The following is a 27,545-nucleotide window of genomic DNA, read 5'->3' as shown; positions in this document are numbered from 1 at the left end:
GCAAATTTCAATTGGTCGAGATGATGTTAAATGCATAAATAATTTTGTCCAAGTACTGCTATTTGTGTTCTACTCTGTTCAAATATTAAAATTCAATTGAAATAAAATAATGATTTTGAAGGTTTTACCGTCATTGATGCAGCGTCTTTTACACTACCTTATTTATCACGTTACATTAGTTCTTCATGCCGGTTGTTCGTGTCCTTTATGACGTCCTAAAAGCAATGTTTCCTGTTTGGAATGATTTTCAATTTTGTTTGACTCTCAGACAGGCAGATGGGGTAAAAAAAATCATTATGTCATTCTTCTCTGCGCATGTGCGATTCGGACGAATTCACAGCCAAAGTACCGTTAAACTACAGCCTCGTTTTTTGATCCATGTTCAAAATATAACATTCAACCAAAATTAAGGCATTCCTCGATCATAAACCGACGTTTGTAGACACCCAGACAGACAGACAAAGTTAAACAATTGCTTAATCTGGGTTTTCGCTTCGCTTTGTGATTCGCTTAATCTGGCTTGTGGGGTGGATGGGCTGCGTACTTTGTGATGCAACGCCCGACCTGTGAAGCACCAATTCGACAGCCGATAGCCGGGTTGGGAATCGAAGCCAAACTAAACAAGTCAAAGATATTAAAATCTGGTACCTATGCAGTATGTCCCATGCTGGTGGACTATTCTGCAAAAAGGGGGCTTAAAGCATGACACACTGGAACAGCAGGTTTCCAGCCCCACAAGGTTGATCTTGACAACCCCCTCGTGGTCAAAGCAAGTGCTGTAAGCCATTGTCCAACTCATGAAAGGCTCTCAGTATTGAATGAACGCTTTCTCGGGGGAAGAAGTGGATGTTTTGTCCCGCTCAGTATTACGCAAAGCCTGCTGCTTTGACGCCGTTCATATTGACTGTCTGAACCACTTAAAGCATTCTGGCAAGGTCTTTGGGACGTCACAATAGAAAAAAACAGGAAATCGAGCAACAAACGGTCATTAACTCGCAAATGAGGTCAAATAGGAATGCGCCTAAGCAAATTGCAATGGTGTTTACCGGCTGACCCATTGTTTGCCACATCACGGAAATGGTGTAATGCCAATTTGCCAAGTTGGTGTCCCGCTGTTTCACTATCATTGCATTTGGGCCTCTTTACACATTTTTCTGCCATTCATAGTGATAAGTGAGTGGGTGTCGGTGCGGGTTGGGACACATTGTCTTGCCTCAACAGGTTTTGTTTGCGCTTATGCAATCAGATCACCGCGACCAATTATCTGACACTTTTATGAATGGGGATCGGAAATTTATTAACCAACACATAATGTGAGTGTGGAGTTCATAAGAGATGGATGTAATGATCAGACACATGCTTTGTCATCAATAGAACCTTTATCAATCAATCTCCAGGTATTTCCAATGAAGATCCAGTAAATCTGATTGATTGATTGATTTATGTGCAACCTGTGGCTGCTCGGCTGCATCAGTTTGTGGGGGCACAGCTGTGCTGCTGATGCAATGCCCTTATTGGCAGGAAGCTGGTACTCATTTCACCAACCTCAGAGGGATAATCGGCTGAGTCAACCCACCCGGTGTTAATTCAACAGCCCAACAGGGGCTTGAACTCAAGACCCAAAGGTTTTAAGCCAGCCACCCTAACCGTTACGCCAACGCCAAGCTTGGTAATTCTGATGATTTTGTGGATTCCTGTTCTCATTTCTATAACAAGAATATAGTGGATGAAAAATCACCTTGACAGAGACCAACGTTTTAACGTGAACTTTAACAATCCTGACCATAGAGCTCATGCAGTGATGCAGCATTGTGGACTTGAGGAGACACCAGTGCCCTTATAGATGAGTCTCCCGTGGTGAGGCTGAGTGTTTGGTTCTCTCACTCTCTCACTGCACACAGGTCGGTGGTCTTTCTGTCCTCTACCATCTCCTCTCCGGTCTGACCCCCCCCTCCTTTACTCTGTTTGAGATATGTCCCCCCCATATTTCGCAGGGCACTCAAGGTCCGCCAGCTACCCCTTCTGGTAAAACTTCCAAAATCATGAATCACTGCTCACCTTCACTCTTTCATTCCTCTTTTTCCTCACCTTTGGAACAATCTCCCACACTCTCTTCAATCCCATTCTTCCCTCCAGGTCTTCAAAACAGCTGTTCACCTCCATCTCTTAACTTCCCCCATCCAAAACCTCGATCTTTTCTACCCCCGCTAATCCACCCCAAACCCATCTCCTTCAAATTCCCTGCTTTCCTTCCTGAAAGTCCCTGTTGTGTCCATCTTGTTTACCCTGTGTACCCCACCCCATCCCTCTCCATTCCACAGATCTCCTCATGTCTCTGTTCCACTCTGTTTTGTCCTTCCCTCTCCCGCACCCCTTGTTGTACGTTCTGGGTGTTCGCTCTCATATGAGCCTCGACATTGAATACAAAAAAATTACAAAGAGAACTTGAGCGAGCACTCGCTGGAGCGCATACCTCCGTCAGACTGAACAATTTATGATTTGTATCCCACACGTATCCCACCAAAATTGAACCGGCTTGTTCTTGTCACCTACCCAACTCATACACCAAGTTTTGTCATCGCTCGTCCACAAATTTTTTAAATATCGCGTTGTATATCGTTGTTGACCCCATCTCTCAATGGTGAAGAATCACTTAAATAATAATAAAAAATCGTATCCGTATCCAGATCCGGATCTTCACCCAAATCGAATCAATTCGTCCTTGTGAGACACCCAACATGTGACATCCGTCCGCCAAGTTTCATCCGAATCCGTCCACAACTTCGACATAATTGAATCCAAACTAATCCGACTTCATCAACTCTCACAATCTGACCTCGAAACTCCACCCGCTCGAATTACGCCGCAAAGGTGGCTCTCTTTCTCTTTTCTATCAATATTCCTTCGGTTTCTGGTCTCGAGAACTTGCTGCTTGTGTCCCTCTGCCATTAGTATGACAACAAAATACTCGACAGGCCACTACATCGCATGATTATTGTGTGGCTATTGGCAACTCAAGGTTGGGCTGTTATGATGTTTGTTTCTTCCCCCGCACTGCCAAACTCTTGAACTCTTTACCTTCTCATGTCTTCCCAAACAGTTGTAAATGACCTTCCCCATTTCAAAAAGCAGATCTTTTTTTCTTTCTCAAAAACTCTCAGACTATTCTCTCTTTCTTCACTTTTCTATCTGCGCAGTTCTTTTACTTAAAGCCTGGCCTCGATGAGGACTCATAATCCGTGACTAGATCCTTTGACATATATGTATATATACATACCATGAATTACAATCCGTCACTTCGCTGATGAGAATATTAAGGGGGAGGGAGGGAGGAGGGAAAGAGAGGAGGGAGAGGAGGGAGGGAGGAGTAATGGAAGGGAGTGAGAAAGAAAGAGGAGTCGGATAGAGGGAGAGGGGTGGGAGAGAGAGGGGTGCTACAGGGGTGAGAGAGGCAGAGGGGTGAGAGAGACAGAGGGGTGAGAGAGTGAGGGGGGAAAGGAGAGAGGAGAGGGGAGATGAGGGTTGAGAGAGGGAGAGGTGAGAGAGAGAGGGGTGAGACAGGGAGAGGTGAGAGAGGGAGAGGTGAGAGAGAGGGGTGAGAGGTAGAGGTGAGAGAGAGGGGTGAAAGAGGGATAGGGGAGAGAGAGGAGTGAGAGTGGAAGAGGAGAAAGGGGTGAGAGAGGAAGAGGGGAGAGAGAGGGAGAGGAGGAGGGGAGAGAGAGGTGAGAGAGGGAGAGGGGAGGGGGACAGAGGGGTGAGAGAGGGAGAGGGGAGGGGGACAGAGGGGTGAGAGAGGGAGAGGGGAGAGGAGAGAGTGTGGAGAGGGGAGAGAGAGGATAGGGGAGAGAGAGAGAGGAGGGGAGAACGTGGGGGGGGGGGGAAGAAGGACAGAGGAGAGGGGGGATTCTGGCAGATGTGACGCCCAGTTTGACATCCATCTGAGAGACGGCACACACACTGATGAATCACCTTGGCTGTGAAGCACCGGATGACTGTATATAGCCGGGGTCAGGATTCAAACTAGGGTAGACACCTTAGAGCGAGTGTGCGTACCTCTTGACGACCCTGCCATGATCTGGCAATTCATTGCTTTGTACAAACTGAATTGATCCGAGCAGCAGTTTTGATTGGTAAAAAAAAAATACTTTCATTTGTCCAATTCGCGCATTCTTTGACAGCCCTTCCTCTCCTCAATAACCGGAGAGTTGTAGGGTGGAGGAGAGGGTTTGTCAGGAGGGTAGCATGAGGAGAGGGGAAGGCAGCATGAGGGGAGGTAGTGCAAGGGAAGGGGGAGGCAGCGCAAGACGAGGGGGAGGCAGCTCGACGGGAGGGGAATGGAGTGTGAGGGAAGGGGAAGCAGTACAATGGAAGAAGAGGCAGCATGACAGAAGGGGGGGCAGCATGAGGGGGAGCTGTGTGAGGGGGGAAGCAGCATGGGGGGGAGGCAACGTGAAGGTGGCAGAGTCAGCTTGGGGGGAAAGGCAGCATAGGGGGAGGAGGCAGCGTGAGAGGAGGAGGCAGCATGAGGGGACGAGGCGGCATGAGGGAAAGGGGAGGGAATGGGAAAGCAGCATGAGGGGAGGGAAGGCAGCGTGAGGGGAGGAAATGAGGAAGGCAGCGTGATGGGATGGGGAGGCAGCGAGTTATTTGTAAAACTGGGCGGGAGCATTTAAAAATTAAAACCCATGCTATCTACCTCGCAAAGGCCTGCCTGCATGTATGCCCCAACCCTTACGCATTCCTCCAACCTGCTCGCATGCAGGCACGCACAAACCCTACCACGTCTGACACACAAACCCCACCACATCCGACCTCTGTGTGTGCTGTCTACGTACCTCTTTATTTTCAGCCACTATAACTATGAATACAGGGTGGCCATAAAGTCTGGAAACAGGCAAATATACATTATAAATGGTTTATTGACATTACATTAAAATACATGACATGTTCAATGACATGTTCAATGTGTTGTCCCTCATGAGAAATGCACAGTTCAATGCGCTGTGCAAAATTGCAATGAACACGGTGCATTAATGCAGCATTTCCATCAATCCCTGCACATGCATCCATGATGCGTTGCCTCAGATGATTCACGTCTCTGATTTTCACTGAATAAACCTGTGCCTTCAGCTCTACTATCCATCCATATGCCCAGCCCTCACGTCCACTCAGCAGTATCACCTCAACGCGTTTGTCTTTCGTCAAGGACATCTTCAAACTGCAACAAAATGACATAATGATATCTATGTGTCCAGACTTTATGGCCACCCTGTACATTGCAGAAACTATTCGTTTATTTATATGAATATTTTGTTATGAAAGCAGATCGCACAAATTAACGGTATCAAGCAAAGAAAAGCTTCCTCGCTTACAGCAACAAAAAAGTACCTCTTCGCTTGCAGCAACTGCTGACTATTAATACATTGCAGCAGCGATTGGTGTATTTCTATTTGTACTTTGTCATGAAAGCAGATCGCACAAAAAGGGTGTAAAAGAAAAGTGAGTACGTAATTGCCTAAACAAAGGACTATTGTAAAAATTATTTTTGTTGCGCTCAATGAAGTTACACTTTCTGCACATTCCTTCATTTTTTTACTTCACTCAATATAATCGTCCGAACAGTAGAAAAAAGTTGTTTAATGTTTTGCTTAAATATATACTCTTAGTTATAATAATTGCTAATTTGTTAAAATTTTCAGATGTCACTCCGGATTTTGACACTTTTTTTTTTCGTCCATGACATCCGATTCTCAAATCAGATAAAATATTTTCACTACAGGTATATACTTTAATTAGTCTTTGAGAGTAGACAGTGTTTCCAAGGCAAGGCATGTTTGAAGAGGCCAAATCAAAATGGCGGCAAAGACCCATGTGTGGGGAAGTTGCGCTGACCAAGGCTAAGCCTTTCATGGAGGTAAGCTGTTAATTATCTTCAAAAGGAGTGTTTAAATTTACCAAACACCCAATTTCCATTCATGCACTCCCTTGGAGTTCTCTTAGTATGCAAGCAAAGTTTGGGGCCCCTTGGTTTCATGGCTTTGGAGTTATGGTGGAGACACACACACACACACACACTCACACGCGCACACGCGCACACACACACAATGACATTTATTAACCTCCGCCATCGAATATCGGAGGTTACTGTTTTCACCCCTTTCGGTTTGTTTGTTTGTTTGTTTGTTTGTTTGTTTGTTTGTGAACAGTATTACGGAAAAACTCCTCGACGGATTTCGACGAAACTTGGTGGGGGGATTAGGTCTGGTCCAAGGATCATGCCATTAGATTTTGGACTTGGTCCAAAATCCAATATGGCCGCTTTGGCGGCCATTGAAAAAAAAATTTTAATTTTTTTTTTTTTTTGCATTTCTACATGTTTTAAGTGATTTCCAACCCCCCCCCCTAAAAAAAAATTGTTAGAGAAAAAAAAATTTTGCAACTTCTTTTTCAACAAAATTTCGATTTTTTTTTTTTTTGCATTTCTACATGTTATAGGTGATTTCCAACAAAAAACATGCCAAAATTATAATTGCGGCTGATTTTGGAACTTCAGGTGGATATACCCACAGAAAATCAATTTCTGTCTCAAGGAATCTAGTTATGACAAATGAATTGAGTATGTAAAAGTTAAAAGTAAAAGGGAAAGTTGCAAACTATAACTCTCTGAGCACTGTTGACATCAAATTGAATGAATAGGATATCAGGTTCACTTGAGTGACCTAGCAGTATTGGCGGCGGAGGTTTTGCACTCTACCGAGTGCTCGCCCTCTAGTTAGCATTGATATCGTTTTTGGCCCCATCTCTCAATGGTGAAGAATAACTTGGAAATTTATTTTTTAATTCTCATGCGGATCTGGATTCAGATCTTCACCAAAATCGAATCAATTTGACCGTTTCACACACCCAACCTGTCCACCAAGTTTCGTCCGAATCCATCCATAACTTTTGGAGATGTCGTGCTCACACAAAAACAAACACGAAGGGGTGAAAACATGACCTCTGCCAACCTTTCGTTGCGTAGGTAAAAAAGCTGTGGAAGAATGATGTCAGGTTTATGTTTTTGATTCAGTATTTGAAACGTTTGCCACAAATAAATTCAACAACCACGTGAGAAAAATCTACTTTACAGAAGTTATTTTGCTGCATAATCCCCAGGCTCGACATGAATGCCATTTCTTTAACTCGGCTTTGAAGGGACAAGTACCTGACAAAGATTTCCTCAGACCTCAAGTACTTTCTCAAGCTTTCTTAAAGCACCAATGACAGGCTCTCTCAGTACCTGCAAGAGGCTCCCTCAATACCTGCAAGAAGCTCCCTCAATACCTGCAAGAGGCCCCCTCGGGACCAGCAAGAAAAGAGTCTCCCTCAGAACTGGGAAGAGGCCCCTCGGTACCTGCAAGAGGCCCCCTCAGTATTTGCAAGAGGCCCCCTCAGTATTTGCAAGAGGCCACGTCGGTACCTGCAAGAGGCCCCTCAGTAATTGCAAGAGGACCCCTCGGTACCTGCAATTAGCTCCCTCAGTAATAGCAAGAGGGCCCCTCGGTACCTGCAATTAGCCCCCTTGGTACCTGCAAGTCTGCCTCGGTATCTGGAAGAGGCCCCTCAGTACCTGCAAGAGTGTGCCTCGGTACCTGCAAGAGGCCCTCTCGGTACCTGCAAGAGGCCCTCTCGGTACCTGCAAGAGTCTCCCTCGGTACCTGCAAGAGGCCCTCTCGGGACCTGCAAGAATCCTCCTCGGTACCTGCAAGTCTCCCTCGGTACCTGCAAGAGTCTCCCTCGGTACCTGCAAGAGGCCTCCTCGGTACCTGCAAGAGTCTCCCTTGGTACCTGCAAGAGGCCCTCTCGGTACCTGCAAGAATCCTCCTCGGTAGCTGCAAGAGTCTCCCTCGGTACCTGGAAGTCTCCCTCGGTACCTGCAAGAGGCCTCCTCGGTACCTGCAAGAGTCTCCCTCGGTACCTGTAAGAGGCCCCCTCGGTACCTGCAAGAGGCCCCCTCGGTACCTGCAAGAGTCTCCCTCGGTACCTGCAAGAGGCCCCCTCGGTACCTGCAAGAGTCTCCCTCGGTACCTGCAACAGGCCCCCTCGGTACCTGCAAGAGTCTCCCTCGGTACCTGCAAGAGGCCCCCTCGGTACCTGCAAGAGTCTCCCTCGGTACCTGCAAGAGGCCCTCTCGGTACCTGCAAGAATCCTCCTCAGTACCTGCAAGTCTCCCTCGGTACCTGAAAGAGGCCCCTCAGTACCTGGGACCTGCGAGTGGTTGTCTTTTGTACCACCCACGAGAAGCCTCCTCGTGAACCTGCGAGAATCTCCTCAGCCAGAATGAATGGGTGAATGAGGAGAATCCACGGGTTTTGTGTAAACAGAGCGCCATCTTGTGGCCAACCAAGTTCAATCGACGTCTCTCGGGGTGAGCGGACCAGTTCAAACGACAGAGCGACACTCCACTCCATCACGACAGGGTTTTCCTGTGAAACGACTGGATAAGCAGACAATCTCGTGTTGGGATTTTTTTAAAAATCAAAAACACATCGACGATCCGAACCTGAACAGCGGGAAACGAACCAGATGCGAATCGTCGTGGAGAGGAAGGAAAACGACGTGAAGTGGGAACCGCACGAACATTCGTCGGTTTTTTTTTTTTTTTTTACGAATCATTTTGTGGAAAAACCAGGATAATCAAGCAAGTCATGAAAAAAGGGAAAAAGGGGAAAAGTTCAACGAGACAATAAGATTGAGAGACATTTATAAAATGTCGCCGACGAGGATGGGATTCGAACCCACGCGTGCAGAGCACAATGGATTAGCAGTCCATCGCCTTAACCACTCGGCCACCTCGTCACCGTCTGTGGAATCTACAAATAAAGGGATTTTCAAGTATTTATCTTATGGTTAGTCAGTTGTCCGCGGGTTTGATCAAAAGTGTCCGACCGTGATGTCCGGACATACCTGAAACGCCGCACTGGACACAATGTCGAGGTTTCCCATTAATACGGAACGAACAATATATCGGCATTGCACGATGCGGGACCGGCGATGTGCAGCGTCATCGCAAGGTCAGGGGAGCCTCCATCATCGCTCGTCGATCTCTCAGGGCCACGTGTCCGAGAACCGAACGCCGCACTCGTGATATCGGAAGGCCAGCCTTGTCACAGCTGGAAATGTGTGTCGACGGTGCTGATCAATTGTTGCTGCTGTGGTAAAATTAAATGATAATAAGAAGAAGACAAAGCCGCACTTCGTGACGTGGGACTTGCTTGTGGAGCTCGAGCGGAAAACTGCTTTGACTGAAGCCATGGTCCCTCGGTTCTTGTCGTTGACTGGAGTTGTCGTCCACTGAGGCTTAAACGGTGAGAGTTGAGAGAGAGAGAGAGAGTACCCAGCTCTGTGCGTTTGCTGGTTTATTATTATTATACTTCGCTGTCGTCGATTGTTGATGTACCTTTTTGTTTGTGTTTGAAGAGATGGCTTCAATCGAGCAAATTAAAGCCTCATTCAAACCGAAGGCCTCTCTCTCTCTCTCTCTCTCTCTCTCTCTCTCTCTCTCTCTCTCTCTCTCTCTCTCTCTCTCTCTCTCTCTCTCTCTCTCTCTCTCTCTCTCTCTCTCTCTCTCTCTGTCTCTCTGTCTCTCTGTCTCTCTGTCTCTCTGTCTCTCTGTCTCTCTGTCTCTCTGTCTCTCTGTCTCTCTGTCTCTCTGTCTCTCTGTCTCTGTGTCTCTGTGTCTCTGTCTCTGTCTCTGTGTCTCTGTGTCTCTGTGTCTCTCTGTCTCTGTGTCTCTCTGTCTGTCTCTCTCTGTCTCTCTCTGTCTCTCTCTGTCTCTCTCTGTCTCTCTCTCTGTCTCTGTCTCTGTCTCTGTCTCTGTCTCTGTCTCTGTCTCTGTCTCTGTCTCTGTCTCTGTCTCTCTGTCTCTGTGTCTCTGTGTCTCTGTGTCTCTCTGTCTCTGTGTCTCTCTCTCTGTCTCTCTCTGTCTGTCTCTGTCTCTGTCTCTGTCTCTGTCTCTGTCTCTGTCTCTCTCTGTCTGTCTCTCTCTGTCTCTCTCTGTCTGTCTCTCTCATTCATTACAGCTGCAAAGCAAGAAACCAACCACACTCTGAGCCAGCAAGCAGTGCGCATCACCTGGGGTGCAGGATCTTCCAAGAGGAGCAGACAACCTGCAACCACCAATCGAGGCAGGAACTTGTGACCTGTTCAGACTTCAAGGTGACGGTGAGAAGTCGCCTTCCCTTCACCAAGGATACCGAGGGATCTTTAACATCCGCCTAATGCTAGCAGACGGGACAGCCAGCTTGACGACTACGCGAGGAACGACGCACACATTGATGCCTCCACTGACGCTCTACCTGCGAAACGGCAGGACGACATTATATACTTGGGTCGAGATTGAAACCCTGGCTCAATGGTTGAAAGACCAGTTTGCATGTCTCTCGGCTGGCTCTCCTGCAAAACCAGAGGTTACCTGACAAGGGGGCTGTGACGAACTTTTTGCAGCTCTCTCCGACCTGGGAGAGTCACTGATTGTGAAACCGTGGGGTTTTTGTTTTTAACCCTTCAAGCAGATGATTTGTTTTATTCTTTTTCTTTGGAGAGTGGGTTGGTGGTCAGGCCGGTGTCACCATTAGGTTGGTACATGGATACTTTCGTCACAACCAACATTTTAATCAGTGGACCCCCCAGAGACCCCCTCAGACCCCGATTGTTTTTTTTTATGGTGTGAATAACCTTTGGTACATCACGGGTTGTGGTCAAGTTTCAATGAAATTGTGTGTGTCGTTTTGGAGAAGAAAGCAAATACCTATTTTTGGGGGTAACCCCATCGACACACTTCGGGCCCAATTTTTTTAATGCCGTGAACAAACTTTGGTACGTACAGAATGGTGAAGGTTGTGGTACAGTTTCATCAATACCGTAGGTGTAGTCTCAGAGAAAAAGTTGCAAGTACAGTATTTGTGGACAAATAAATAAACAAACACATGTTTGGTACTGCAGAACTTTAATATGGGTACAAACAAACACGACAAAATAGTGACTGAAGCTTTTCGTGCTGCACTCTTCAGGGTAAAAATCGCAGCAAGTGAAGACGAAAGTGAAGGCGCATGCTTTATACGCAGGTCTCAATAAGGTAGACGCTGATTGGTTCAACCATAATGACGTCACGGTTAATCCAAACGCTCATTGGTCGGTTCATCATCTTCACCTCGAGCTCCCATTGGCTGGAGCAGAGTTCATCGATGATTGACGTTTGCAACCACATCCTGGAGAGAGGGGGGATGGGTTTCCCCGAAGGTCCATTCACCATTTGTTACCGTACCTCCCTTGACCTTTCCATGCTGAAAGAGACACAGAGATCGTACAAATTCCTTTTGACGACATAATATTGGATCGGTGGTAAGGATGAAGGTTGCTTCCAACATACACAAATGAAATGAGCTCCGATCTCGGCTCAATATCCTGAACATATCTGCATTGTACTGGTCTGCACAGATGGGGTTGGCAACCAGGTGCTGTGTAATGGCAGATGAAGCAGGGACAGTGGTCGGTGGTTGCTGGATATTTCTATATGCTCATACTTGTGTTCTAACCCTCACAATCTCTCTTCAAATTACCAGGGGGACGTGTTGTTTGATCGGATCAGCCAATCTTAGTGTTGTGTGGCCCACGTACCGAGCGTCACATCGGCACTTAAACTCATAAATATCATTGCTGGTTTGTGAGGTGGGTAGCACATCCTTGGTGACTGACGTCAGCAAACAGCGAGAGAAGTGCTGCTGGTGTAGTGCTATTTTCATGGTGTAGACATTTATTACTTCGTTTTTAGGTTGTTCAGATACCAACAACCCCTTTCTGGTAAAACTACCAAAATCACGAATCACTGCTCACCTTCACCCTTTCATTCCTCTTTTTTCCACCTTTGGAATAAACTCCCTCACTCTCTTCAATCCGATTCTTCCCTCAAAGCCTTCAAAACAGCCGTTCACCACCACCTCTTGTTGTCCCCCATCCAAATCCTCGATCTTTTCTACCCCGTTAATCCACTCCAAACCCACCTCCTTCAAATTCCCTGCTTTCCTTCCTGAAAGTCCCTGTAATGTCCATCTTGTATTCCCCGCTTCATCCCTCTCCCTTCCACAAATCTCCCAATGTCTCTGTTCGCCACCGTTTTGTCCTTCCAACTCCCACCTCTCTTGCTGTGCGTTGTGCCCCGACAATGTGCAAAAATAAAAATAATAATTCAACTGACATCGTCGGTGACCCCAGGAAGAGAGGTCAACTGTGCACGTAATATATAGATTGAAGACGGCGTGTGACAAAGTCCACAACTCGTCAATCCTGCGTCACAGAGATGTGTGGGGTCTCGTTCGACTCGGGGAAGTCCGGATCTGCCTTGTGGACCCATCTTACCCAGATAAAGGACTTCTTAACAATGATACTCTTTATATTTAAAGTGTTGTCATTAAACAAAAGTAATTCAACAACACACAACGACACAATGTAATGTCTCTTGTGCTTGAGAAAGTCTCCACTCGTGCTTCTGTCTCTTCCTGAAGCTAGTTTGTAGATTGCTTTACCATCGCACTTCGGACACCTCTTCCTATCCCTCCTATGCATTGGTTGCCCAGCATAATAACGGCTCCTAGATTTCCTCAACCTGAAGGGAATCCTTACTTGAGGATTTCCTCAGGGGTGTTTACACAACAGCCCTCAAGAAAATCTTTCGTAAAGGAATGACAGTGTACCTTAAGGATGAGGGAATTTTATGCATCCGGGCTTGAGGCCTCGGGTCTCTGTTGTTAGCCCATTGCCCAATGTAATTTGAATTATCCGAGCTGTAATAAACACGAAATATGATATATGCACATAAGCAGATCTTGGGTCAAAACTAAGATCCAGGCTTTAATGACATCTTGGATGCTGCTGTCCTGTCTGTGATGAGGATGTTGAGGTCATGGAGAGATTCACTTACCTTGGCAGTGATATTCATGTCTCTGCTGGCTGTGAGTCAGAGGTCAATAGACGTCTGGGTCGGGCCTGGGGAGTCATGGATTCACTGGATCATGGGGTGTGGCACTGCCGGTACCTGTGCGGGAGGACGAAAGTCCGAGTCTTCAGGTCCTTGGTGCTTCCAGTCTTGCTCTATGGATGCGAGACTTGGACTCTGACCAAGGATCTGAGACGGAGACTCAATTCCTTTGGTACCACGTCTCTTCGGAGAATCCTTGGCTATCGCCGGTCGGATTTTGTGTCCAACGAGCGGTTGCTGAGAGAGACTCGGATGAGATCTGTTCCCTGCATGGTCCGTGAGCGTCAGTTGTGGCTGTATGGACATGTGGCTCGTTTTCCTGATGCCGATCCTGGTCAGCAGATTCTCTCAGCGAGGGAGTCTCGTGAGTGGAGGAGGCCAATGGGCCGACCACGTGCCTCGTGATTGCAGCAGGTTGACCGGCATCTCAAGGAGATGGGGATGGGCCTGGCATCTGCCTGGGGGACGGCCAGACGGAGGCCCCTGGAGTACCAGTGGAAAGTGGACGCGACGCGCTGTTCTGGCACATGCTCCCATACCTGACCTGACCTGACATAAGCAGTGGGCATGTTTTTGCTTCATGTGTGCAATCTGGGTTATTTTAACTTTGAAAAGCGATCAACACAGCAGTCTATCATCTATACACCGCCCAAATATAGAGATGAGACATTTGTGCAATAAATGAAGGTTTTTTGTGCGTAATTTCGGTTTTAGCCTGCGTTCAAGGCTAAATAGTGTGAAAATACAAATTGGTCTCAGTCGTTTTGACGGGCTTTGCTTCTCGTGTGCACCAATTGAAGGTACAAGATTTAAAGGGGTCAGAAGGGTTGGAGGCGGGGTAGGACAATAAACTCACAAGAACAAATGGATGAAAAGAAATTATGTATTGTAAACACCAATAACCGTTTGTGCATTTCGCTGTTATTATTCATATATTGCACAATAACAAGCATTTACACTGCATCAGGCTGCAGGATATTTTCAAGAGATAAATTTTTGCCACCTGTTAATTCTCAGTCTTTTTGTGCAAGGATTGGGCATTTAAAAAGCCATCCCTTCTACAAAACCCAAAAGGCTGAGACAAAGGACATGTATGGCAATTAATTATTGCATTCGAATGAACTTGCACTCGTGCGTACTGTTACAGGCACAGCAGCAGACGAGCACGCAAGGACCAATGACGTCACAATTATTGCAAGGGAGCCCAAAACGAACTCGTAACAAGCGAGAAAGTAAACAACAAACCATTAGCATAACCACAGACACCACGTAAAACATCTGTTGAGAATGACAGAATAACGGTGAGGGGGGCCTGCAGGGGACTAAAATAATTGTCCTGCTTGAAGCAACATCCATTTGGTGCAACTACACGTAAGCCCAACAATGGTCATTCCGTTGGCCGTCAATTTTATCGATTGAATGTTAGCCCGTCGTAGCCAAACAATCAGTATCCACAAGGCCAACTGTCATTTTCCATCGAAAAGCCAATTTTGAACCATCATTTGCAATTTGTGCATTAACTAACCAACCACGATGCCAACACGAGCCAAACATCGCTTTGGCAGCTGGTTAGGATTGACCGACAAACTATTCTCATACTTTGCAAGTGGAGAATTAAACAATTGAGCGCACGGTCCTTTGGAGGAAAAAGTTCAGCCGGTTGAATCACGGCATTGTGTTCAGTTGTGGACAATACATCATTGCACCTCAGAGATAAAATGTACAGGTCTCAAGTTACTGCGGCAGAATTCCTCAAACTCGCCTCACACTTTACAGCATTAACCGCCTCGATCCTTGTACCATCAGAACGTGGTTCATGATGTCGAGAGAGGGTCACATTGGTCCCTCTATCCAAAAGATAACAGCCCTCAACCTTGAGGGGAATGTTTTTGACAACACCATTTAAAACGTATGGGACAGTTCCAATGCAAATAAATTCCAGAAATGAACGCAAATGTTGGAGAAAAGGGCACAAAACGTTTCACCATGAAGCAGCTCATCTGACAAACGATGGCAACCTCAAGTGGAACAACAAATTGGACGCAATTTTAGATACTCGAGCGGAGGCCGGAGTCGTCCCCCTTGTTTACATCGCTCACACAGGCCCACTGCCCGTCGACCGATTCCTTCCACAGAGTCACCTGGAAAAGGATACACATCATTCGCAAGTTAACAATTCCATCCAAATTGGCTACAGACATCATTGATGTGGCTTCATACAATATCAATGTTTAATGTATGGATACAAAGAGGAGAACTCAGGTGTCGCCAACACTGAGCATTAACCCTTCGTCATGGCTAACGCAAGCAGGACCCCATTCACATCGCATACACTTTTGCTGCGTTTCAGCTTGTTCACCCCCATTTGTCCTTCTCCCCCTCCCCTTGATTGCACTCTCAGATATTCTGTTGGTGTTCCCCCTTTCAATTTTGTTCCCTTCCACGAGCCGTGATCATGTGTCCAAAATGCTCAATAATTTATTTTGTTTATCAGATTTATTTATTTCTACGAGCCACTATATATATTTTGATACATTTTTTATATACACCAGTCCATCCTGTAGCAAGTTTTAACTAAATGGGCAGGTAACAGATGACCTGAACAAACGATTCTGCCTGCCTCGAAGCTCATTGATAATCGGGTTGGCCTGTTAATCGAGTCGGACCGAGATTCCCATTTGGTGAAGTTAGCCCAACGCTGCTGGGATGCCAGATTCAGTCCGCACTGCACTACATAAACTTGTCCATTGTCTCCCAATATCCTTTTACTTCCTGTAAAAGAATAGGACAGCATAATGAAGTCTCCAAACCTCCTGACTTTACACGTGGTAGCGATGCACGATGACACTTACAACTGTTCAATTAAAACAATAGAAGCAGTAGTACAATTTCAAGACGTTTGATAATGAGAATAGATGACTTCCGCAGACTAATCAAATGTACGTGACAATTAGATATATATATTTTTTTGAAGATGACTTCTGGCCTTTACAATATAACCATAAAGCAATCAAAGCATTTCAATTCGCTTATTCCTGTCTTATTTATATGTTCAGTATCCTGAATACCTGCACCAAAGCTCGGGCGCTGGTTGGCAATGTTGGAGGCAATTTGAAGAACAATAAATCCAGTACAACCTGAAGAAGACGACCGAGAAGGTTACGCTACTTTTCCATCGATTGATCTTCAGCTTCCACAAACTCACGACAACAGAGAATATTATAAACACAATAAAAAGAAAAGGAGATTTGTACACTTGCGAAGAAAATGAAAATTCATGCCGTTCGACTCAATAGAGATAGAAATTGTGTTTTGATGAAGAGGATGGCAATAGATAGACATCCACACAGGGAAAACGAAGATGACGCCCTGGCTTTCTCCCAAAATGCCATTCGACAGTTCTGGCAAATGGTGTTATTGTAGAGTACAGCCATATTGAATGTGCTCAGAGAAATCGGTGAATCTTGGTCAATAACAAGACAATTAGCATTTCCCACGCAATAGAAAGCATATAAATTACTTGTGTAGCCAGAAGAGTTTCTCAGAAGGTGGGACACGTGCCGTGTAGTTGCCTGCTCTTTCAACAACAATTAAAAAAAAAAAGTTTCAATCCTGGAGCAGTCACTCTTCGTGGATCAAGATGGCCAAAGAGCATGATTAACATACATTTCAGAGTGAACTCGTTCGAAAGGAAACATGGTTATGGTGAAGCATCATTTGGCTCAACAATGATGCAATTATTCTAGTTCTCATTTGTACCTCATCATAGTTCAGTGTGGACTTTACCAAACCAGGTTTCAGTTTGGAATAAATAAAGAAATAAATAAATAAAACTTTTAAACGAAGAGTACAACGAAATAGTAATAAAATAACACAGTAAGGTGCATGACTGCCATCCCTCCACAACCAATGTTGTTCAAGTGTGAGTTTTTCACGCACACGTTGTCATCCAAAAGGATGACTCCTGAAAAGAACAAACTGCAAAGGCTTGTACTACATTACTGCATACACTGCAGCCCAATTTTTCCTTCATATTATCGACAATGACAATGTGCCAAGTGACTGCATTGGCCATTGCAGTCACGTCATTGATCGAGCAGGCAATGACAATGCAAATAACGTGCTGCAGTCGTACTGAGATTCACCTCGTTAGTTTGTGTTGGCGTGAACATGAAGGTGAGTTAATGGCTGGGGAGGGGGGGGGAATCTTCAATTCCAATCACAGCAAGCTGTTCCTCTAGTATGTCGAGTTAAATGGCACGAAATAGATGTGTCAACATTGTCTGCAGTCAATTAGTTTGTTTATAAAATAAAAATAACAAACCTTGCAAAACAGCCAAAATAATTTCGTGTGGATCCGACGATTCTAGCCGACACTAAGGCCCCATTCACATTGCAACAGCTTCCAAAAAAATGCGGGCATTTTTCCACCAATTTGCTGGCATTGCTTTGATGTGAATGGTAGCTAAAACCAATGCCAGCACTGCATGCAACTGCAGGGCAGTGGGCATTGCCGCTATTTCAATGCCGGCATTTTGGTGTGGAAATGGAAGGCTTATGACTCACTGTAGAGAAACAGTAGCTGCCATAAGGGTGGTGATCACAGACGTGTCAGTTTTTGTGGATGTGCATTTTAGGTGTGTGTGTGTGTGTGTGTGTGTGTGTGTGTGTGTGTGTGTGTGTGTGTGTGTGTGTGTGTGTGTGTGTGTGTGTGTGTGTGTGTGTGTGTGTGTGTGTGTGTGTGTGTGTCATAACACATTTTAATGTGTTTCAACCACAGTTAGGCAATTTAATTTTTATTTTTTTTCCCAATCACTACAATTCTCTGATACTTGGCATTAAAAAATACTAGTACGTGCCCGTACATGCGTGGCCAAACATGCAAAAAAAAAAAGTTTCAAACCGCTAGCCAGAAACAACAACTACACAGGCCGTTCCTTCGCTCTCGCGTGCCCATACGTGCGTGGCCTGGAAGTTCGCATATCACAGTTACGATTATTCGCAATTTAGTTTTAATGGCCAATTATTCAATTAGCGCCAACGTGTTTTGCCTTTTCGCAATGTCATCGCAAGTTAAAACACAAAGAGAAGAGAAGAGGGAAAAAAAAAACGTACGTACAAAAAAAAAAAACAAAAAAAAAAAAAACTTTCAAACAAACACACAGGCCGTTCCCTCGCTTTCGTAAACGACTGGACACACACACACACACACACACACACACACACACACACACACACACACACACACACACACACACACACACACACACACACACACACACACACACACACACACAGTTAGAATTATACACAGATGTACAATTAACTACTTTCTCTGCAGTGTGACACCATTTTCTGGGGGGGGGGGGGGGGAAGTACCAAAACAGCAACAAAAAACATCTAAAAAGGTACCAAAAAAACACCTGTTGTTTAAATTTTGTCTCCTACTTGCTTCTTTTCGATTGTAAGTTGTCGGGCGTTTAAAATTTACTTCATGGTTCAGAGCATACCAGCTCACTCTTATGTTACTGAAATTTATGCACTGTCTAATATGAAAACAATCATAACTTGGGGCATTGTGTTTATCGATAAATGCGCATAAGAAATCGAGAAATTATTAGAATATACGAAGTCATCACTCTCCGGAAGCCCGTACGTTGTAACCAGTAATAGGGAACGCGGCAGAAGTTCTCTTCCCCATCGGCCACACCTACGCAGTAACGCGTCCTGTCATTGGTTGGTAAATAAATGGCCATAACTTGGGAAGCACTTGTCCGATTTATATCAAACCTTGAAAAGGCACATCCTCACGTCCCCAGCAATATACCTGGCAAGTTTCATTTAGATCGGACCAGTGGTTGTCGAGAAACAGCGGTGTCACACACACACACACACACACACACACACACACACACACACACACACACACACACACACACACACACACACACACACACACACACACACACACACACACACACACACACACACACACACACACACACACACACACACACACACAGCTGGAATTATAGATAGATGCAGACTGGATAACCTCAATGTATTTTTCATGTCAATTACACTTTAAGCACACTATCATCCCACTCCAAAGAGTGGCGAATACCCAGTGTTTATCATTTACCTGCTGTCTGAAAGAAGCACTAAAATCTTGATTCCATAATGGAATACTCGTCTCTATGAAGGCCAGCACCAGTTTGCTTAATTGTTTTTTTTTATTTTAAGAGTTATGGTTAGTAATGAGAAACAAGGTGTGAAGGACATTGAGTATCAACCCTTCACCATGACGAAAGCTAATAGTTAAAGCTCTGATGAATAGCTAATATGCATAACCTCCTGTCTCATGGAGGTAAACATACTCATCAACCTGGAGTTGATAAAATTAACTACTTACTGGGATGACCAGTAACACTATTTATATGATTCCTGAATATAAATGTCAGTCAAAGCTCAAAGAAGCTAGAAATGTTGGGGAAGAACAATGAAAAGAGAGATTACAGGATTCAAGGGGTAATTTTGAAGGATCTGGGGTGGTAATAGATATGGGAGGTAAGCAGGCAGCACAGTGCCAGGCAGCTATAGGTAGAGCAAAGAGGGTTTTAGGTTGTATTCGGAGGGGGATCATTTATAAATCAAAAGAGGTGGTGTTAACATTGTACAGGAATTCAGTGAGGGCCACATTTACAATATTGTGTGCAGTTCTGGTCACCACAGTTCCGGAAAGACATAGATGTCAAAGAGAGGGTTCAGCGCAGGGTTATGAGATCGATTCCGGGCCGAGCTAGGCTCAGCTATGAGAAGCGGCTGAAGGAGACGGGGCTTTATACACTGGAAAGGAGGCGGTTACGAGGAGATATGATGGAGATGTTTAAGATAACGAATGGTATCGATAAAATAAGTGCAGATGAATTATTCAACAGAGTAGACAGTGATAGAACCAGGGGCCATAGCCTGAGAGTTAAGTAGGTAGAAAGGCAGGGATCTTTCACTCACAGAGTAGTTGATGCATGGAATGGTCTCCCTGGAAAGGTAATGGCAGCAGAAACAGTAGATAAGTTTCAATTAGAATTGGATAGTTACCTGGAAGTTACGGAGATAGAGGGGTATCGGGATGTTGGCAGGACTTTTAGGTAGTTTGAGTGTTGATGGGTGATTGTGTGCATGTATACGGAGTGCTGTTGGTGGGGGTCTTGTCAAGGGATGTTGTGTGGTTGATGTGTTTTTTTAACCAAGCCCATTTCCCCTCCCCTGTGGGGGGGGGGGAATTTTTTTTTTTACAAAAACTTCAAAAAAAGAAAAAAGTAAAAGGAAAAAAAAAAACACAAAAGCACTTTATTTAAAAAAAAAAAATATATATATATATATATAATAATTTTGCATTTTCTTCTTTGGATCTTGTATTGATAAATTATTGCGGTGGTGATGTGGTGCAGGCATGATGGGCTAAATGGCCTCCACCTGTGTCTGATTTCCTTGCAATAATGTTAAACAGCAGAGCGATTGATCACAGTCATATGAACATGAGCTTCATACCCTGTTATCACCACCGGACACAGCCAAAATGTTTCCTGTTATTGACCAGCTGACATGCCAGACAACATCATTAAACTTGTGCAGCAGCTTGGGTGTCCAGCTGCTACCTGTACTCCTCCAGATGAACACCCTCCCATCCTGGTCAATAATGCAAAAAAAATAAAATTAAATAGATCAAATGTGCCACACATTTCAGCATTGCAAATGCAAGATACTAGATACAACATGCATGTACAAGAGGATCCCAAGATGCCATTTGAAACAAAGAAGGTCTTTGTGTGTTCATGCCCTTGCAAAATTCCAAAATCCTTCTGTGGACATTCCAAAAAGACATGTACAATGGCAGATGGCAATGCCCACTCTAAAAGTTACGATGGTCAAAGGCCGATGTAATGCCTCAATGACAAACAGATTGTGAGACGTCACAACTGAAGAGTGCACATGTACCTGCGAACAACTTGCAATAGTGCAAATGGGGAGACCAATGAAAGGTGCCCACGCCACATCTCGGACCCAATCACTGTGACTTTCAAGCTTGACTTCTTCTTTCCATTGCCCATCTTCCTCTCTAACATGAGAATAAAACTCCCATCACAAAGGCAAATCAATCCAACCTTCTCTCCAATAATGATGAGAATAATAAATTTTTTTTAAATAATAATAATGAAAATAAGTCATAAATAAACAAGAAAATGAAATTGCTCGTTGAGCAAGGAATTGCCGGAATAACTTTGTCATATCTCCATGATCTCTGAAAAAACAAAAACCTGGAAATCAATTTGGTTCTTATAAGTCGCTAGTGCGACTGTTTAATGAGTTATAGCACTTAGTTTGGTCATGATCATAACTTGGAAGTCAATCAGACTTGAAATGGCGTTTTTATTGCAATTTGAAATTTTTGACCCGACACCCCCAACATTCGACCCCCGACCGCTAAGAAGGGTGTTGGTGCGACACCCCAATGAGACATGTGGTTGGATGCAGTATAGGAAGATGCACATTTTGGATTTGGTTTGAAGTCGATACGACCATTTTAGCGGACATTATTGCGAAAATAAGAATTTCGGTTTTTCGGTGACCTTGACCTTTGACCGAGATTCACCAAAAACGACAAGTGTCTGAGTTGGACCATGGCCGACGTCTGTACCCACTTTGGTCATGATCGCTGAAACGGTGTGGCTGCTACAGGGTAAACAAACACACAAACAGACAGACACACAGAATGAGACACACAATCGACCAACATAATTGCCAAAATCCGAAGGATTCCGGCAATTAATAAATTTCAAAGAAAGATAGCAACTCACCTCCAGACCTTGACAAGGTTGTCACATCCACCAGACACAAATTGCTTGATGTATTGTGGACTCTGGCCAAACAGGCTGCCAATTGACACAGCAGGTCCCCAACTCACAGCATTGCAGCCAATCTGACATGGGTTACAGTTTTGCAAAAAAAAAAAAAAGTCAACATATATTAAATGTAAAATGTATAAACAAAAATTTTAAGGGACACACATTATCCAACTGGTGATAACATGTTTAGCAAGATCGACAGAAACAGAAAAAAAATAGGCTACTCAGTAGAGCACATACCTCTGCCACACAATGCCTGATCCACGAGAACACATCAGGCCCAATACATTATTCAAATATGTCATACAGTACACTATTATATCGTTTTTGGCCCAATCTCTCAATGGTGAAGAATCACTTTAAAAGTTAAATAATTCTCATATCTGCACAAAAATCAAATCAATTTGTCATGGTCACACACCCAACCTGTCCACCAAGTTTCATCCGAATCCACCCACAACTTTTTGTGATATCATGCTACATATTTTTTGGCCCATTCTCTCACTGATGAATAATTACTTAAAATATTCTAGTTGTCAGATTCGGATCCAGATCTTCACCAAAATCTTATCAGTTTGTCTTTGTCACACACACAACCTGTCCACAAAATTTCATCCGGATACATCCCCAACTTTTGGAGATATCCTGCACACGAACAAACAGACAAACAAACAAGCAGTCATAGACTGGTACTTACGAAATCGTCAACTTGACCTCTGACCTTGTTTAATAAAAGCTGTCTCTAGAGAAGGTAGCGACGCAAACCAGAAGTTTCTACGATGATTCTGTACCAAACCATCAAAAATCGAATGTTTTGGATGTTTGACCTCACTGTGACCTTGACCTTTGACCGATTTTGACCAAAATCTAATCAGCACGAGCCATCACCCTCCTGAATCACGTGGTGTAATTTGACATTGGTAGCTTCTTCTGTTCTCGAGTTATCATGCCTACAAACAAACAAACAAGCAGTCATAGACTGGTACTTACGAAATCGTCAACTTGACCTCTGACCTTGTCTAATAAAAGCTGTCTCTTGAGAAGGTAGCAACACAAACCAGAACTTTCTACGATGATTCTGTACCAAACCATCAAAAATCGAATGTTCTGGATGTTTGACCTCACTGTGACCTTGACCTATGACCGATTTTGACCAAAATCTAATCAGCACGAGCCACCACCCTCCTGAATCACGTGGTGTAATTTGGCATTGGAAGCTTCTTTCGTTCGAGTTATTTTTTGGATGTTTGACCTCACTGTGACCTTGACCTTTGACCAATTTCGACCAAAATCTAATCAGCACTAGCCATCAGCCACCTGAATCACGTGGTGTAATTTGACATTGGTAGCTTCTTCCGTTCTCGAGTTATCGTGCCTACAAACAAACAAACAAACAAACAAACAAACAGAAACGGAAGTCATCAATATACTTACGAAATCTTTAGATTTCGTAAGTAACAAGTGGAAGAAAAAAAAAAATCACTCATTGAATGATGCTTAGCGAAATGAAACATCACTAGGTGGAGTGCATTCCTCCGCCAGGTTGAACCGTTTCCATTTTGTATGCCACTGATAGGTCGGATCTGAATCCAGACCTGAACCAAAATCGAATCGGCTTGTTCTCGTCACCTAACCAACTCATCCACCTAGTTTGTCAAAACTCATCCACAACTTTTTGATACATCATGCGATACATAGTTTTAGTCCCATCTCTTAATAATGACTTTAAAAAAAAAAATTCATATCCGGATCTTCACCAAAATCTAATCAATTCGTCCTTGCCACACACCCAACCAGTCCACAAAGTTTCTGCAGAATCCATCCATAACCTTTTGAGATATTGTGCTATATATCGTTTTTGGCACCATCTCCCAATGGTGAAGAATCAATTAAAAAAATTATCGGATCGGGATCCAGATTCGGATGTTCGCAAAAATCGAATCAATTAGTCGTCACACACCCAACGTCCACCAAGTTTAATCCTAATTTCTACACAACTTGAGATATCATGCAATATCGTTTTTAGCCCTATCTCTCAATGGTGATGAATCACTTATTAAAAAAATTCTCAGATCCAGATCCAGATTCGTATCTTCACCACAATTAAGCATTTCTGTCCCTGGCTGGTCACCTACACACAAAACATTTCAGAACGACTGATTGAAAACTGTGGCCAAAATTGTGTGACAAACAGACAGACCAACATACTTGGTGAAAAAAAAGACAGACAGACAGAGGGGTGAAAACAGAACCTCCTTCATCTCCAGTGGCAGAGGTAAACATGGTTTTTGATTCCGATAATTTTTTGAGGTGTTACAGTTAAAGCAAACCCGTCGGTTACACCCCTAAAAATTCCAGATAACTGCCATGACGTAATCGAGGGAAAGATTGTCAGCACAACTCCCGACTCATCACAAAGTGAATTTGACGAAATATTTTCAGATCAATAATTCCCAAATTAAGAGTCAAAATCGTTATGTAGAAGGTGCTGTCAGACCGTACATGTATAAACCAGAGGTTGAGATGACGTCATGGGAGGGGAATTTGAGCATAAAAGAGCACCAAATAACAATAAAATCTTCCTTTCAAGATATTTATTCAAGAAAAGAATGATTAAGTGTTAAGTGAAGCCGAGTCTATTCATTAAACCAAACATGATTTTCTGATTCTGTGGACTTTTAAAGGCACGAGTGACAGATGAAGGATAAATGGAGAAAGACAAAAATTTGAGAACATCATGAGTGCTACTGTGTCAAAATAAAGGCTATTCAACACATACGCACAAAGGGAAAGAGGGCAGGGGGTTCAGGTCGGTTCAAACGATGGTGCTTCAAATGTGCCTTCCAAGATCATGGACCATTGATTGATAGATGGACCTTTATGAGCAAGACTAGCTCTTCATTATGCTTCCAATTTTGTTGATAATCGTAACTGAGCGTGCGTGTTGCATCCGTGCATGCATGCAGACTGGGATTTTTTTTCTATTTTTTTTTTTTTTAAGTGGAGCCAAAATATTCACAAAAATGATAAAAATAAAATAAAAACGGCAATTTATTTTTCATTTTGAAGCAAACACATTTCTCCTTAACTTGTCAATGACCGAGTGAGTATTTAAACTTTGCAAAATTAATCAAAATAAACTGTTTGTCAATTGTAAATCAATTGTGATATTTCATGCTTTCTTTCCAGGCAGTAAATTGGCATTGAAGAATTAACCTGTTGCTGTTTAAAAATACATGTCCACAAACAAGCTGCAAAACATCATTAAAAGAAGAACTGACGCGACACAATTTCAAATTAAAGTCAAACTTTAATTGGTGAAGTGTGTTACCAATAAATTTACGACAAACTGGAAGCATTTCGGAAGTGGCTGGGGATTGCACAATCTTGAACATCTGAAACACATTTTAACATTTCCCAAAACAAACTATTCAATCAACCACAACACAACAAGCATTTTAAGGCCATTTTCCCTGCTAAAGCGGGGGTGAGCCTAAACATTCAATCAACAACTTGCACAAACCACAAATTCAGGAAACAACCAGAATTATAAGATAACTGTTTGGAACTGACTCATTGATAGGTGTAGGAAGCATTTGCATTATGAAAATGACAAATGCGTGATGTCAACAAAAGTAATAATTGTTTGTTTTTCCACTCCGACTATGGATGTGTTGGACTGGAAGAGGATTGACACGAGGCCGATAAAAGCAGGTTCACACGCACCATTGTTCACTTGGCTTTGAAGAAGTTTGTGGGTAACGAATGAAACGTCACCTGACACTTGATCGGCTCTCGTCCGCATGTATCACTTGCTTGCAAAAGAGGCACAAGTTTGTTTGAATATATATATATATATATATATATATATATATATATATATATATATATATATATATATATATATATATATATATATATATATATATATATATATATATATATATATATATATATATATATATATATATATGTTGTGTTGTTCGTCTTTCGGTTGCTCCCGTTAGGGGTCGCAACAGCGGATCATCCGTTATGATCCGCATACTGATTTGGCATAGGTTTTACGCCGAATGCCCTTCCTGACGCAACCCTGGTCGCCTCTTACGACACAGGGATAAGGATTGGGTTTCGCCATGATTCTGGGCTGCCCGACACCCTCTCATAGCGTGGCCCAGCGCAGAGCTCCCATCCTCAAGCGATCCTCCAACCCAAGCCTCCGAGTAGCCGGATTACAGGCGCATGCCACGACGCCCGGTATTATATATGTATATATATGTATATATATATGTATATATATATATATATATGTATATATATGTATGTATATATATATATATATATATATATATATATATATATATATATTGTTGCGGGCTGGGGTTCGGGTGAGAAGACCACGGGGGGGGGGGGGGAAGCTCTCTCGGGATCCCACCAGACTCCCCGGAATTGCAGGCCATCGCACATGGATAATTCCGTATTGCGGCGGGTCACTAACTGACCGTGAACGCCAATAACTCAACCTTGTGACTTAGGGTCCTCCATCTAGTTTATCCGGTTACCTAAAAAAAAAATCACGTGATCTAATTACCGGGGGACATGACCTCGGTACGCCTTGTCCGAAAGGGATCACTTTCCCAGATCAGATGCAAACAAGCGACACTGCTGAGGACGTACCGGCTAAAAGGAATGGATCGTTGGGAATAAAATCCCAGTTAGGTTAGGATTCGGACTATGCTGGACCAATGAAAGAAAAGACAAAAAAAAGAGCTGGGAACATTTCTTCAAAAGATTTATTAACAGGCAGGCGAGGTAAGATATGTGGCACAGTGAATGTTGTTTATTGGCGTCTGTAGCAAGGATCGGAAGAAACGTGTGGTGCGACAATAATTAAGCAACTTACAAAAGCAGACACAGAGCAGAGTTATCCTGATATAATTCTTGCACAATCTTAACATAAGCGAGGACAAGCACCATCACTGACACACAAAGAGGAAGAGAAAAAGGAGAGATGAGGCTAACGGTCTCGCAATACCTTGCAGGATTGCCCGACCATGCCACCAATACATTTTGGGGGGATGCTCCACTGGGCGATACCTCCCTGACAGCTGGCGCGTTGTCTTCTGCTTCGTGGCACTTTGAGCAGCTAAACGTAGATCCAGAGAATGGCGCGCCTGACAGGCGTGAAGGAAGGACTTTGGGCGGAGTCAGAAGGTGGAGTCTGGAGCAATGGAGGATGGGTGGAATCAGCGGCAAGGTGTTGATGAAGGCGGAGTCAGAAGCCGGAGTCCGAAGCAATGGTCGGAGCCAGCGGCAAGGCGGTGATGAAGGGCAAATGGGTGGGTTGTCAATCCCAGGTCAGGATGAGCAGACAGGAATGAGCATACAGGAGCGCTGTGCAGGAACGATGACAGGAACTGAAATCCACCAGCAGATGGGAACGCAGCGCAGGAAAGACGACCACTAGCCCAGGACGAGCCGACAGGAACGAGCAGACAGGAGTTGTGAGCAGGAACGACAACTATCACCCCGCGACTCGTCCTTTTATAGATCCCGTCGTGCGGGAATGGGTGACTACCCGAAGCGGTGTCTCATCCGAATCGGGCGCTCTGATTGGGCCCTGGCCA

General features: G+C 44.1%; 2 protein-coding genes, 1 long non-coding RNA gene and 1 other non-coding gene across 12 annotated transcripts in view; 1 reads left to right on the top strand and 3 right to left on the bottom strand.

The window, feature by feature from the left end:
* Positions 1–9,086, bottom strand: part of LOC147032712 (uncharacterized) — a 230,003-nt gene extending 220,917 nt beyond the window's left edge. For 3 of the 4 annotated variants that reach the window (XM_085870563.1, XM_085870564.1, XM_085870565.1), the window contains exon 1: positions 8,947–9,082. In XM_085870563.1, coding sequence (XP_085726689.1) covers positions 8,947–9,013 — 67 coding nt within the window. In that variant the 5' untranslated portion in view covers positions 9,014–9,082. Of the gene's footprint in view, positions 1–4,924; positions 5,219–8,946 lie in introns of those variants that run through there. The other variant, XR_015055298.1, reaches the window with a different exon arrangement.
* Positions 8,757–8,838, bottom strand: TRNAS-GCU (transfer RNA serine (anticodon GCU)). Its single transcript has one exon. It is a non-coding gene; the product is annotated as a tRNA-Ser (tRNA).
* LOC147032711 (uncharacterized) lies at positions 9,067–10,977 on the top strand. Its single transcript, XR_015055305.1, has 2 exons — positions 9,067–9,347; positions 10,062–10,977. It is a non-coding gene; the product is annotated as an uncharacterized LOC147032711 (long non-coding RNA).
* A 2,907-nt stretch (positions 10,978–13,884) lies between these two features.
* The window catches only part of LOC147032710 (protein SEC13 homolog), a 51,388-nt gene continuing 37,727 nt past the window's right edge, over positions 13,885–27,545 (bottom strand). For all 6 annotated transcript variants that reach the window (XM_085870555.1, XM_085870556.1, XM_085870559.1 and 3 more), the window contains 4 exons: positions 21,874–21,995; positions 21,014–21,134; positions 20,567–20,704; positions 13,885–15,156 (listed from right to left, as the gene is read on the bottom strand). In XM_085870555.1, coding sequence (XP_085726681.1) covers positions 15,064–15,156; positions 20,567–20,704; positions 21,014–21,134; positions 21,874–21,995 — 474 coding nt within the window. In that variant the 3' untranslated portion in view covers positions 13,885–15,063. The remainder of the gene's footprint in view (positions 15,157–20,566; positions 20,705–21,013; positions 21,135–21,873; positions 21,996–27,545) is intronic.

Source organism: Eptatretus burgeri, chromosome 2 (genome assembly GCF_056783735.1).
Source record: "Eptatretus burgeri isolate ZD-2024b chromosome 2, Ebu_testis_v1, whole genome shotgun sequence".
In the NCBI taxonomy this organism is placed as follows: domain Eukaryota; kingdom Metazoa; phylum Chordata; class Myxini; order Myxiniformes; family Myxinidae; genus Eptatretus; species Eptatretus burgeri.
Note: the sequence above shows the minus strand (reverse complement) of the source record. Positions and strands in the feature narration are given on the sequence as shown.